Source organism: Polypterus senegalus, chromosome 1 (assembly GCF_016835505.1).
Source record: "Polypterus senegalus isolate Bchr_013 chromosome 1, ASM1683550v1, whole genome shotgun sequence".
Taxonomy (NCBI): Eukaryota; Metazoa; Chordata; class Cladistia; order Polypteriformes; family Polypteridae; genus Polypterus; species Polypterus senegalus.
The window spans coordinates 319,727,482-319,741,521 of NC_053154.1; the positions used below are offsets into that span (position 1 = coordinate 319,727,482).

General features: G+C 41.8%; 1 protein-coding gene across 3 annotated transcripts in view; it reads left to right on the forward strand.

Annotated features, from left to right (window-relative positions):
* osbpl5 (oxysterol binding protein-like 5) overlaps positions 1-14,040 on the forward strand; it is a 325,895-nt gene that overhangs the window by 310,997 nt on the left and 858 nt on the right. For all 3 annotated transcript variants that reach the window (XM_039736890.1, XM_039736896.1, XM_039736906.1), the window contains exon 22: positions 8,260-8,362. In XM_039736890.1, the coding sequence (XP_039592824.1) occupies positions 8,260-8,362 (103 nt within the window). The remainder of the gene's footprint in view (positions 1-8,259; positions 8,363-14,040) is intronic.

Genomic DNA, 14,040 nt, shown 5'->3' on the forward strand with positions numbered 1-14,040 from the left:
GAAGTCAAACAAATTAACGGCAAAAATGTCGATAGGTTACATGGCAAATTGGGTAAATGAGTATCAATAGACTATCCTGATAGAGTTTGTGGTGATAGTGTGGAAGATGAAAACATCAACTTACAATATCCCGTAGAATATTTACAACCGTTAACACCGTACGGTCTTCCACCAGCCGAATTACTGTTGAAAGAAGGATGTATCCAAGAAAGGTTATGTTGTACACCTTCCACGGATAACATTAGACACCAAAGGAGATCTTGATATGCCATTCGTATTAAAATGTTAACAGTTCCCTGTTAGAATAGCTTTTGCAAAGACAATTATCAAATCACAGAGACAAACATTCAAAAAGTTGGTTCATTTATTAGAGAGAAAGAAACAAAATTCACTCAAGGGCAGTTATACGTTTCATTGCCATAAAGTAAGTCCAAACACAGAATCAAAATTAAATGTGATATTGACAAAAATTTATTTCATAAAATTATTTTTACTTAATTAAGTTTTAAAGTAAAAGTGTAAGTTTAAAAAGTATTTGCATGTTAATTTCAAATTCAAACAGAACAAAATCATATAACACAACGAATACCTCTAACGCAACATGAAACATAATTTACTTTCAAATGATTACGTTTTACTATTTTTTAATATGGTTAATTACTCGCTGTAATGTAAAATGGTTAGTTCTATTATGCATATGTAACAATTCCCATGAAAATAACAATCTGTTTAAATTGTACATCCGCTTCCCCATACGCGAGCGGCAGAACCTCAAAGTGGCTAGCGCATAGCACCCACCCGAGGGTTGGCGAGTGAAGCGAGCAGGGGGCAAAGCCCTCTAGTAACAGAAAAATAAATCAATGCGAGCTTACATGAGAGAGAGAGAGAGACTTGAAATATGATCTTCTATATATTTGGACAGAAAAATCTATGACCCAAATCTGATGTTTTAAGGGCATAGATAATCCAATCCATGGTTCTTGAGGCTGTTCATCCAATTAGCTGTGAGCCCCCCAAGTCTCACTGAGATTGCACAGGTAGTGAATCAGCTGAGGGGGGGATAGGCTGCAGGGATCTGTGGTATCCGGGGTGAACTTCTCCAGGCTGGTGGTAAGGCTGTCCTTCTGGCATTGCAAGCAATCTTTGCTTCCATTTGGGAGACTGGCATCATTTCAACTGACTGGAAAATGGGACTTGTCGTCCCTATCTGGAAAAGGGAAGGGTGATCGCCTGGATTGCAGCAACTATAGGGGGATAACACTGCTCTCTGTGACGGGTAAGGTCGTTGCTAGGGTCGTCCTCAACAGGATCCGTGATCACTTGCTCACCTACCAGCCACCGGAACAGTCTGGTTTTATGCCTAAGAAGTCTACCATCGACCGCATCCTGGCACTGAGGGTTCTCATGGAGCGTAAATGCGAATATCGGCAGTTTCTTTGCAGCCTTTGTCGATTTTCGTAAAGCGTTAGACTCAGTTGATTGAGCTGCCCTGTGGGAAATCCTGAGGGTTCGCGGGGATATACTCGAGTTTGCTGGATATCATGGCTGGCCTGTACACTGGTGCTGTGCAGAGTGGAGGCAGAACCTCTGCGTTTTTCCCAGTTGATTCTGGGGTTCATCAGGGGTGTGTTCTGCTCCTACTCTGTTCAATGCTTGTATGTACAGGGTGTTGGGCAGGGTTGTGGAGTCCAGCGGCTGTGGGGCATCGTTGGTGAAGAAAGATTCATAGATCTTGACTTTGCTGACGATGCTGTGATCTTCGCGGAGTCAATGGAGGCTCTGATCAGGACCCTCGAGAGACTGAGTGAGGAGTCTGAGTGTCTGGGCTTGCGAGTGGCCTGGATAAAAACCCAAATCCCGGCCTTTAATGACCTCTTGGGCACGTCCATCAGCAGTGTGTCTGTTTGTGGAGAGAGTGTTGACCTTGTTGAGAGGTTTACTTACCTTGGCAGTAACATTCATGATTCTGGTGACTCTTCCTATGAAGTCAGTAGACGGATTGGGAGAGCATAGGGGGTCATGAGGTCGCTGGAAAGGGTTGTGTGGCGCTCCCGATATCTGCAAAAGGACAAAGGTCCAAGTCTTTAGAGTCCTGGTGCTTCCTGTCTTGCTATATGGTTGCGAGTCATGGCTTGTAAGATCCTCATTGTTGGGGACCCAAGTGGTTGGTCCAGGCCGAAGGGTCGTCCACGTAACACTTGGCTACGGCAGATAGAGGGTCATTTCTGGAGGGCGGGAATAGACCGCGTGTCTGCCTGGGGGGTTGCAAACCAGGATCCCGAGTTGTTTCACAGTGTAGTGGGTGCGGCAACGCAATGTACCAGTGCATGCTCCCCAACTTGACTTGACTTGATAATCCAAGACTGCCACAGAAATCTAACTATAGTTTACCTCTCTGATAGATCAAAAAGGACATTTTTGATAGACGTTTGGCAGCTCCGTCCTTCTCTTTGTGAGCTTTAGCTGTGCCAGTAGATTGTTAGATGATCCCATTTCAAGTACCACAATCTCTATTTGTAAGAATGGCAGTAGTCATAATTACAATTAAGTTGCAGTGAGGCAAACCTCTTACGTCAATGAACAGACAGTAATTATAACTGAGTATGTCCACCTCTGCCAAGGACTCTGGTGTAGGACAGTTACAGAACAAGAGAAATGCCATGATGAAGAAGTCGACTCCTGAGGTCTTTGTGTTTGTATAGGTGAGTTAGATTACAACTAGCTGGTACTTTTCGAGCTCTTGCATAAGCATGTCGCTACTACAATAATATAGTGATGTTCCACACCCCAAGAGAAATGTCTATCTTCATTAATTGACTGGCATCGCATCTAATGTCTGGTAGAGTATATTGTGAAAGATAAAGTAATTTTTTGTTCTGGAAAATCATACAATAAAATGCTCTCTGTGTTAGGACCGTTGTAGGAGATTTTGTTTTACAGCCCATGGACCTGGGCTTGATTCACATTCTGGGTATGGAGTCTGTGGGTTTTTTTCCAGGTATTCCAGTCTTTTAACATGTTTTATTCACATGGATTAATCTATAACTTGAAATAAACTTGTTTTCCAAGTTCTAATTTCTTGGGATGTGTACATAATGCACTGAAATGCTTAACTGCATGTCTCCCACGAATGCCATAGTATGTAAAAGTATAAGTTCAAGAAACCAATAACAGAAAAACAATCAATGAATGCAACATATATCTACTCTTCTTCTTCTTCATTCGGCTGTTCCTGTCAGGGGTTGCCACAGTGGATCATCTGTCCACATATACAGTATCTACTCTCTCTGTATAAAATCCTAAGCCTAAAAGTGCAACGATTTTGTGCAATTATTTTATGAGACGTTTTTATGTGACGTTTTGTGTAAAACTTTGAATCAGACTTATTTTAAAACCTACATATATATGTTTGCTATCATTCTTTTCAGAATTTATCAAACTTTAATATGATGTTGTTAGATTTTCAGACAAGACTTTTTGGCAAGAGATTTAATCACACCCGGGACCAGAAATAAAAGACAAAGATTAGGACAGCAGCTGTACAGGCTTTTAAATGTTGGAAGTGTTGTGCGAGATGCACATCATACGGCACGGCAGCAGCAGCAGCAAACCAGCAGCTGATCAAGCAAAGCGGAGGTAAAAAAAAACCAACTACTTGTTTCCCATTGTATCGCCGTTTAAGAGGGGGTATTGGAGGAGCGACTGCGTCTCCGTGACATGCGTTCAGCCCTCCTCTTCACAACGAGAGCGGCAGAGATGTGAAGTGAAGATGACAAAGTGGCTATATATATATATATATATATATATATATATATATATATATATATATATATATATACACTCAATAAAATTAAAGGACCACTTTTTAATCAGAGTATAGCATCAAGATAATGAGACTTCTGGGCTATTGATCTAGCCAGTCAAGTAGCAGAGTGGCTTGTTAATCAGTTAATCAGTTTCAGCTGCGTTGGTGTTAATGAAATTACCAACAGGTGCACTAGAGATTAACAATGAGATGACCCCCAAAACAGGAATGGGTTAACAGGTGGAGGGAGCCCACTGAGATTTTTCCCCAGCAAAGTTATAAGGGTTCTAATTTTTGCTATATTTCTTAAATGAAAAAATGCTGTCCTGGTAACCTGATTAATATATGATTTACAATTTAGCTCTGAGTCAATAATTACCCCTAAATTCTTTACCTCTGTCTTGACATTTAAGCCTAATGGATCAAGTTTATTTCTAATATCATCATATCTATTTTTGCCAATCACTAAGATTTCTGATTTCTCCTTCTTTAGTTTGAGAAAATTACTACTCATCCACTCAGAAACACAAGTAGGACATTGGGGGTCAGTGAAACAAGAGAGTCGGGGTCATCAGGTGCTATTGATAAATACAGTTGTATTGTCAGTGTAGCTGTGGTAGCTCACATTAGGCCTTGAGATAATCTGACCTGATGGAAGCATGGAGATCGAAAAGAGCAGCGGACCCAGGCGAGATCCATGTAGAACACTGTCACACACATCTAATGTCTGGCCTTTGTAATTTTCATGAAATGGGACTTGCAAAGCTGTTCAGTTATGTCAAATGTCAAAGAATAAAAGAAATGAAAGGTAAACTTTATTATAATGAGTGACCTTTATGAATTGGCAGCATGGTGGCACAGTGGTAGCGCTGCTGCCTTGCAGTAAGGAAACCTGGGTTCGCTTCCTGGGTCCTTCCTGCGTGGAGTCTGCGTGTGTTTCCTCTGGGTGCTCCGGTTTCCTCCCACAGTCAAAAGACATGCAGGTTAGGTGCACTGGCAATCCTAAATTGTCCCTAGTGTGTGCTTGGTGTGTGCCCTACGATGGGCTTGCGCCCTGTTAGGGTTTGTTCCTGATTTGCGCCCTGTGCTGGCTGGAATTGACTCCAGCAGACCTCCATGACCCTGTGTTAGGGTATAGTGGGTTGGAAGATGACTGACTGACTGACCTTTATGAATATCAGTTGAATGTGGCACTCTCATGGTAAATTATAGGATGACCAGATTTTGAAAGTCCCAAACTGGGGCACTTGTGTAGCAGGTATGCCCATCCATAAATCCCATCCTTGTTTAGTTAATGGTTGTTGTATCTCATCGTCACCAGGGAATCAGGGAATGGGAAAAAAACATTTTCACGAATAAACACACAGGAGTTCATAGTGGTGCTTGAATTATCAACAAATAAAATGGCAATGCTGTCTGTTCACATGTCACCCTCATGTTTCTGTTCAAATTTAACACTAGTTCTTCATGAAGCCTTTCCCATCTGAGTTTTACTGCATTATTCATATACTTCATTTGGGGTATAGGGGCTGCTTGTGTTATGTTTTATTAGATGGGCAGTCTGTTAAAAGCAGAACATTTTGATATTCTAGTTATTTATCGGGACGCAGAGCCTGAAATCATGACTGTCACTGGGACGTCTGGTCACCCTAAAATATTGTCATTGAAATAGTGAATCATAGTAAACTGCAGATAATGGAGCTGTGAGGTTGGTTTTGTAAATACTGAGTAAATGTTTTATTTGCTCTTTGCAGAATGGCTTACACACCACAGGCCATTTCCCCACATTCACATCTCCAGTACTTTGATGTCGGGTCATCCACCTGAAGCTAAGCATATTTGGGTCCGGCCAGTACTTGAATGGCAGACCATTTAGGAAAAGCTTGAGTTCCTGCTGGAAGTGGTGTTGACGAGGCCAGCAGAGGACGCTTACCCTGGGGTCTGAATGTGAATCCCAATGCACCAGTGAAGTGATGGGGACACTGGGCTCTAAAAAAGGCAATTACAATTATGAAAGTTATTTAAGATACTTGTTATAACTTAAAAGCATCCAAAGTCCTGACATGCTGTTGCATTGCTTCTCTCCTGTTTGCGCTGAAGCTGGTGTGAAGACTTCATAAAGCAGAAACAACTTACTGATGTAGAGGTTTCCCTGTGTGTGCCCATCTTGATATCCCGATAGAGGATTGTCAACACAGTGACAACGATTTTCTACCCATGCACGCAGTCTGCTAGTGTTTCATTAACTTGTACAGGGGATCTGTTTGCCATCCACTATAGTGGCTCTCAGAGATGAAAAAGAAGTAATTATATAAAACTAGGGGGCAGACCCCCGGGTTTGGTTTCCCAGATATACAATTTAAAGAGATTGTTATTTTCATGGGAATTGTTACATATGCATTATTTTCACTTTTACTTTAAAACTTTTGTAAAAACAATATTTGTAATTAACCTTTCTTCAAGATCACATTGAATTTTGATTCTGTGTTTGGACTTACATCGTGACAACGCAACTTATAACTACCTGTGAGTGAATATTGTTTCTTTCTCTCTAATAAATTGAACGACTTTCTCAACTGTTTATCCATGCTCTTTCTTCTTCGCTTTGTCGTTGACATGTCATCTTGAACGTATAGAATTATTGTCCTGATAAAATTTCTAAGAGCTGAGAGCGCAGGAAGTGTGTCTGACAAAACCATTCACACGACTGAGGTTAGATGACCGTGGTGTTGTTTGAAAATAGTTGTAAGTAGAGCGTGACTTAAAAGAAAAAATCTCCGTCTCACGGGACTTCATACCGCAACAACATTTTTGGAATCTTTTAATTCTCGCTGGCAACACAAACTAGATGATCTACAAGTCTACAACTTAAAGTTTAAATCCAAACAATATATTCAATCTCTTTTCGCTGTTCCATTATTTCACCAAGTAATAATTTCCATTTGTTTGCGCTAATGCGATCTTTCCTATCCTTTTTTTGAGACTTTGGAATTTTCGTACTTCCATTATCTCTAACCTGCTGTGCCATCATTTTTTAATTCTTTACGATGTTCTACTTTGTCATCTACTCTCTGTCCTTTATTTCCGGCCCTAGGCGTGGTTAAATCTCTTTCTCGCAGGTCGTATTATGGTGCTCGCGTTGTAAAGGGGGGCTGAACGCACGCTAAGGAGATGCAGTCGGATCATCTTCTGTCTTTCTGCTGCTGCTTGTGAGCTGCGTTTTATTCTTTTCATGCTGTGTGTCGATCATTTAAAAGCCTGTACAACAGCTGTCCTTTTGCCACTTCGCGTCTCTGCCACTCGCTTTGTAAAGGGTTCTGATCACATGCTAAGGAGATCCGTTCAGATCATCTGCTGGCTTGCTGCTGCTGCTGCGGATGAACTGCGTGTTCTGCTTGTCACGCTGCATGTTGATGATTTAAAAGCCTGTACAGTAGCTGTCCTTTTGTCTTGCCGGGCATCAAAGTGTCTTCCAAGAACATCACATCTCGTCTCCCTCATCTCTCTCCCAAGATTTTTTTTTATAATAGAGAGATATACCAATGTCAAGGTAAAACTGAAACAGTAAATTAATTCACAGTAGAACTTTCATAGAATGTTTCTCTGACAGACAACCTCTTAAATTCGTCAATGCTATTCTATCGAAAATTTTGAAATTTTAAAACTGTGTACAACGTGATCTGTTCAGGGTATCTCAGTGATAATTGAACTGTCTCAACAGTTTTCCTTCAAGAGTAAATGGGCCACATTTCAACAAAACTGGTCAAGAAGGGGTTGAGTTGTTTCATGCGGGCAGACAGAGTTGGGCTATTGCAGTAGGTGCTTTGCGCATTATGTGTAAATATACCTAAAATGGACAACACTGTAAAGGTTTGTAGACCTCAATCCCATAAATTATCATCAAATATGTTCACTATCTGTAGTTCTGCTTACTTGTATATGTGTGCTAACAGTTATCGAGAGTGATTCAAATAGACTGCAGATACATTCTGTCTTCTCTCATTCTCTCATGCTTGTGTTCATTTGGTATATTGTATTAAAGCTCCAAGAGGAAATTGTCTTTTTGCATGACCTTTGGGGGTCAGAGCGTAAGGTCAGCCATTGTACAGCACCTCTAGAACATTTTTCTGGTTAAGGGCCTTCCTCAAGGGCCCAGTGGAGTAGGATCCCTTCTGGCAGTAATGGGATTTGACCAGGCAACCTTCCACGTACCTGAGCAGATCCTTAGCCTCAGAACCACCACTCTGCTGATGTCTTACTCATTGAAGTTTGTCCATTAGAGGTTTTACAGATAAAAATGGAATCTTGGTAACCCTGGTTATAAAATTAAATAATTATGACACAAAAATTGGAGCAAAATTACAGTGTGCATGTGTGCAGTGTATGTATGGCTTTTGTTGCTTTAGTCTACAAGTCTGTTTTTGCTAACTCCTGTGGAATTTTGTTTTTTCCAGATTGTACGAAGCAGTGCACTAAATGTCTGAAAGAGAAAAAGGATGTCGCCGACATTGAGACGGCCATTGCTTCAATACAAAGGACACAGAATGAGATTCAAAGGTACTTGCAAACTTATAAAATTATGTTTTTATGTACCAAGGCACTTCACTGTAAAAAAAAATCTCTTCTCACAGCCACCTAGCTTCATTCACATCTTGGAATCTCAGGATAAATTTACACTACAATGTTTTAGTTTAAAAATGCAAACAATAACCTGCGTTTTTGCCTTTTGTCCACATTATCGCATTGTTTTTTAGCCCCTAAAAAACTGAGACTTTTGAAAACACTCTCCAGAATTGTAAATTTCTGAAAACACCAGCTCAGCCTATAGAAAATTGTATTCTTAAAATTGGTAATTTACATCTACTAGAAAAGTATTATAAGCATATGGGAAAATAAGCCTTATTTCATACTAAGCATTAAACATGTGAGAGTTAGGATTAATAAAGCTCACGTTTACATATTCTTTATTCCAATATTTCATAAGCCAAAAATCAGACATGCAGGAGAGCTGGAAAAGGGTGGACTTCTCACATAGAGAGGGAATGTGAACTGTTTGGCTGTAAATTATGGTAGCAAGTGCTGAGCAAGAAGGGAGTAAGGATAGGCCTTGTCAAATTAATATGATGGACAGAGTGGAGTTTGACAACCCCCCAATTAAGAAAAATTATGGTAGAATTAATTAGAGGCATGTTTAAAGCAGTGAAATTGATATGAGTCAGCTGAGGATGAATAATGGTTTGTATGATAAGAATTGTAATAAAAGTAAGAGCTGCCTATGGCTGCTCGGTCATTCTATCTGTATTGAGTCTGTGTGTGTGCCATACAATAAAGCCTGATTCTGCTGCCTGTCCCGGAACTCTGAGTGCTTTCATTGGGGCTGAAGGTGCCCATGCCTGCCTGCTTCTACATGCCTTGCAGTGTGGATGGATAAAGACAGAGAATTTTGAAAATGCAGACTCCAATCACGCTCTGATTGGTTTGTACTTATTACGTGTCCCTTCCTTGATTGGATCCTGCTCATTACAACATCTTGTCCCCTTCACAAAAGAAAACCATATTCCAACATAGCAGACATAGAGGAGTTGCTTTCCTTGGAGCTTGTTATGCTTCTTACCTGTATGCATCTAAATTGCGTTTTGTACAGTTTGAATACTACATCATCCTTTTCTTCTTCCTTTGGCTGCTCCCATTAGGGGTTGCCACGGAGAATCATCTTGTTCCATATCTTCCTGTCCTCTAAATCTTGCTCTGTTACACCCATCACCTGCATGTCCTCTCTTGCCACATCCATAAATCTTCTCTTAGGCCTTCCTCTTCTCCTCTCACCTGGCAGCTCTATCCTTAGTATCCTTCTCCCAATATACCCAGCACTTCTCTTCTGCACATGTCCAAACCAATGCAATCTCACCTCTGTAATTTTGTCGCCCAACCGTCCAACTTGAGCTAACCCTCTAATGTACTCATTTCTAATCCTGTCCATCCTCATCACACCCAATGCAAATCATAACATCTTTAACTCTGCTACCTCCAGCTCTGTCTCCTGCTTCCCGGTCAGTGCCACTGTCTCCAACTCATATAACATAGCTGGTCTCACTACCGTCCTGTAGACTTTCCCATTCACTCTTGCTGATACCCATCTGTCACAAATCAAATCCTTCTCCATCCACTCCACCCTGCCTACACTCTCTTCTTCACCTCAGTACTCTGTATTGTTGATCCCAAGTATTTAAACTTATCCATCTTTGCCAACTCTACTCCCTCATCCTCACCATTCCACTGACCTCCCTTTCATTCACACATATGTATTCTGTCATGGTGTTCCTACTGACCTTCATTCCTCTCCTCTCATATCTCCACCTCTCCAGGGTCTCCTCAACCTGCTCCCTACTCTCACTACAAATCACAATATCATCAGCAAACATCACAGTCCACGTGGACTCCTGTCTAATCTCATCTGTCAACCTGTCCATCCCCATTGCTGAATACTTCATACATGCACAAAAGGCAAATAATTTGCTGGTTGCTACCATTTTATGATAAATCCCATGGCTAGCGGCGTAAGCATCCCTTCAAAGTGAACTCTTCCTCTTCCTGTTTTTGTCAATGTGTACATGCCCATTATAGGTGAACAGCTACAATGTATTCGTTTTTAGTCATTTTATTGTAGCCAGAGATAGTTTAGTAAATAATGTAAAAACACAAGTGTGGATGGATATCGTTTTTTGTGTTTGGAAATGCCATTTTTAAATGAAAACTTGGTAGCGTGGGCATAGCCCGGGCAATAGAGTCTAGCTATGGACCTATGCATAGTGTGACATATGGGGTGTGATTTAGTCAACTGATTTGAAGGTTGGAGCATTTTGTGTTATTTATTTGCTTCTTCAAAGAGACATCTATCACATTTTTATTTTTTTAATATTTTGCAACAGAGGTGTGTGTGACGTGTGACCCGGCGTTTGTTTGTACAGGCAGGCATAAGCTCTGGGCACACGTGCACAGCCGATTCAGTCGCCCAGACTGACTACTGATGACCTGTTTGTGGATATGAGCAACTGACGGACATGGAAAAGAAAAAAATTTACATATTCAAGTTAAAATAATGGGCGGCACAGTGGGTAGCGCTGCCGCCTCGCAGTTAGGAGACCCGGGTTTGCTTCCCGGGTCCTCCCTGCATGGAGTTTGCATGTTCTCCCCGTGTCTGCGTGGATTTCCTCCCACAGTCCAAAGACATGCAGGTTAGGTGCATTGGCGATTCTAAATTGTCCCTAGTGTGTGCTTGGTGTGTGGGTGTGTGTGTGTGTATGTGCCCTGCGGTGGACTGGCGCCCTGCCCGGGGTTTGTTTCCTGCCTTGCGCCCTGTGTTGGCTGAGATTAGCCCTAGCAGACCCCTGTTACCCTGTAGTTAGCATATAGCGGGTTGGATAATGGATGGAAGTTAAAATAACCTCTGTGAGTGCCATGATGGATGGACTGGCATCCCGAATGATATGGAAGGTGAATTCTTGCCCAGCCAGGAAGCCATAATAGAAGGGCTTATGGAGTTATTGTTGAGTTCTGAACAGTACATCCCCCAGTATGAGAGGGTTCAGTGCTCATCTGATTTGGCCCCCAGACTCGATACCTGCACCAGCTCTGGAAACACTCCTAGGTCTATCATAAAAAGGAAGCCATCTCACTCCAAGAGTGGAGTCGGGAAGCAGATGGCAAAACTCCACTGGTGGCGGAGGGAGGTATTGTGTGAATTGGAGATTGTGGTGTGGACTTTGCTATTATGAATAAACATTAAAAAAAATGTACACCTAGGACTGTCTTGGTGTGTTTCTGTCTGGGGTATGGGGCTTGTTGGTGGCCCCTGAAGGTCACACTTCTCTCAAGCTAAATCTGAATCAATGAACCAGCCTGTAATTGAAACTGTACAGAGTAATTCCCTGTTTTAAGGACTGGCAGGGTGCAAGAAGGTTTGGGCAGGACAGTTTATAGTATGATTCGTTCATCCATCTTCTTGACCCACTTATTCAGAGCAGGGGGCAGCTGGAGTCTATCCCAACAATCAACATAAGCAGGTAGATACAACAGAACAAACAGTATGGCAGCCCATCATAAGGTGAACACACACACACACATCAAGTGATGGTTTAGCATTTCCAACTCACCTAACTTGCATGTCTTTGGACTGTGGGAGATTAGCGAAGCAAACTCACAGGAACCCTCATGCACATTCCACACAAGGAACACCCAGGATGCGACCCCCAGAGCCCTTACTGTGAAGCAGTGATGTTAGTACTGTGTCACCATACACTTGATTCGTTGAATAACATATTTATATTAACTGTCGTCTTAAAAATTAAAGAAAAAATTTTTTTTTTTTTTTTGGTAACATCGTGCATCCAAGGACATTGGGTTGGTAATGATACCTCAAGTTGGCTTTCACTTTAGTTTTGTTAAGTAAAGATAAAGTAAAGACATCACTCAGAACACTCTTTACATGATAATTAGCTGATGAATATTCAAAAAGGCCGTACTTAAGGCCATACACGGTTACTGGAAGGAGGTGATTGGGAGTGGCTAAAATCCCATGCACGAGCGTATAGTTTTCAGTTTATTTGAGATTTATAAAGGAACTTGGTGTGGAACCTGGTGTATGTATGGTTTTATATATCCAATTTTTTGTGTGTATGTAAGCATAAGCAAAAGTTTAGTATGGAATCTTACATATGAGGCACCTGCAACCTTAAATCACTGTAGCAGTTCTTACTATAGTGACTTTCGTGGTAATACCATTCAGAACTCCCACCATGTTGTGAATACCCAACTTCATATATTGAAAGAATTAAGTGTTTTTGAAAATCATCTGGTTTTCATTGTGGGTGCCGTCATTTTGTGTTCCTCTGGAGATGCCCCTGTGCATGGCTGCCGTGGGTGTGGCATGTGGCATCATGCAGGCGAGTGTTTATTAAACCTGCAGCTTGAGGTAAGTAAGTGCCCTCCAAGGTTGGACCCTCTAATTCATCTTTTAACACTTAAATTGCCACATACTTGGGGGGTTAATGCACCCCTGGGCTCCAAATACGTCTTTGCTGTACTTTGTAAGGAAACATCACAATTCACCAAGAAAAAGTGAAATTTTATTGGAACATTTTTTTTCATGAAAAGAGCATCCCAATTACTGCAACACTGATCATTTTACACACTTCCAATGAACTGTAAAAACTATAAAAAAAAAAAAACCTACTGCAACAATCTATTATTATATGTAGAAGGTGTAACTGACGCCATTGATGAAATTCATTAAATCACCGAGCCAACTGCGCTTGAACTGGTGCCACACAAGAACACACAGAGGTCAACACTGACACTTGCAGGCCAGTCTAGTGCAGCAGCTGAATCCCAGGGACAGTGATGCTGATTCACTAGGAGACGCCAGTGGTCATCATGAGCTGACTGCTCAATGAATGTACGGCACGGACTGATCAACTCCGGCGTGCTGGCAAATTGCACTGGGAACCGAATATAGCCGGTTGCGGCGTTCAACTAATGTATATCTCCGAAGAGACTCGGCTCTGGCATGTTGGCACATTGCATTGGGAACCGACTATGGCCGGTTGCAGCAGTTTAAGGGTTAAGTGTTGCAGATTTTTCCATTTAAGGCATATAATTGCCAGACTGTGCCTTTCAGATATCAATTTTTGGATTTTGCATTTTGGTTTTGACGAAAGACATCGCTGATTCTCCGCGGCTTTCATCTTAGCTCATTTATTTCCTCATTTTCATCTTCTGGCCTGTCTTAGCTTATTATTCTTTTTTGCCTAGAGTTTGCATGTTCTCCCTGTGTCTGCGTGGGTTTCCTCAGGGTGCTCCGGTTTCCTCCCACAATCCAAAGACACGCGGGTTAGGTTCATTGGCGATCCTAAATTGTCCCCAGTGTGTGCTTGGTGTGTGTGTGTGTATGTGTGTGCACTGCAGTGGGCTGGCACCGTGCCCGGGATTTGTTCCTGCCTTGTGCCCTGTCAGGGCCATTCTTAGCAGTTTCGGGGCCCTACGCGGTTCAGAAATGTGCAGGCCCTAGATTCTGGGGGGAGGGGGGCGGGAATTGGGAGGCTCAGGAGGGTGTTCTAATAAAAAGTCCCGAAAAGGCCTTAGATGACCAGTAGGCCTACATGTATGCTTGTGTGTATGCAGAGGAGTAAAATATTGATTTTGTTCTGGATCTGGTAAAGGCCGGTAATATATTTCAT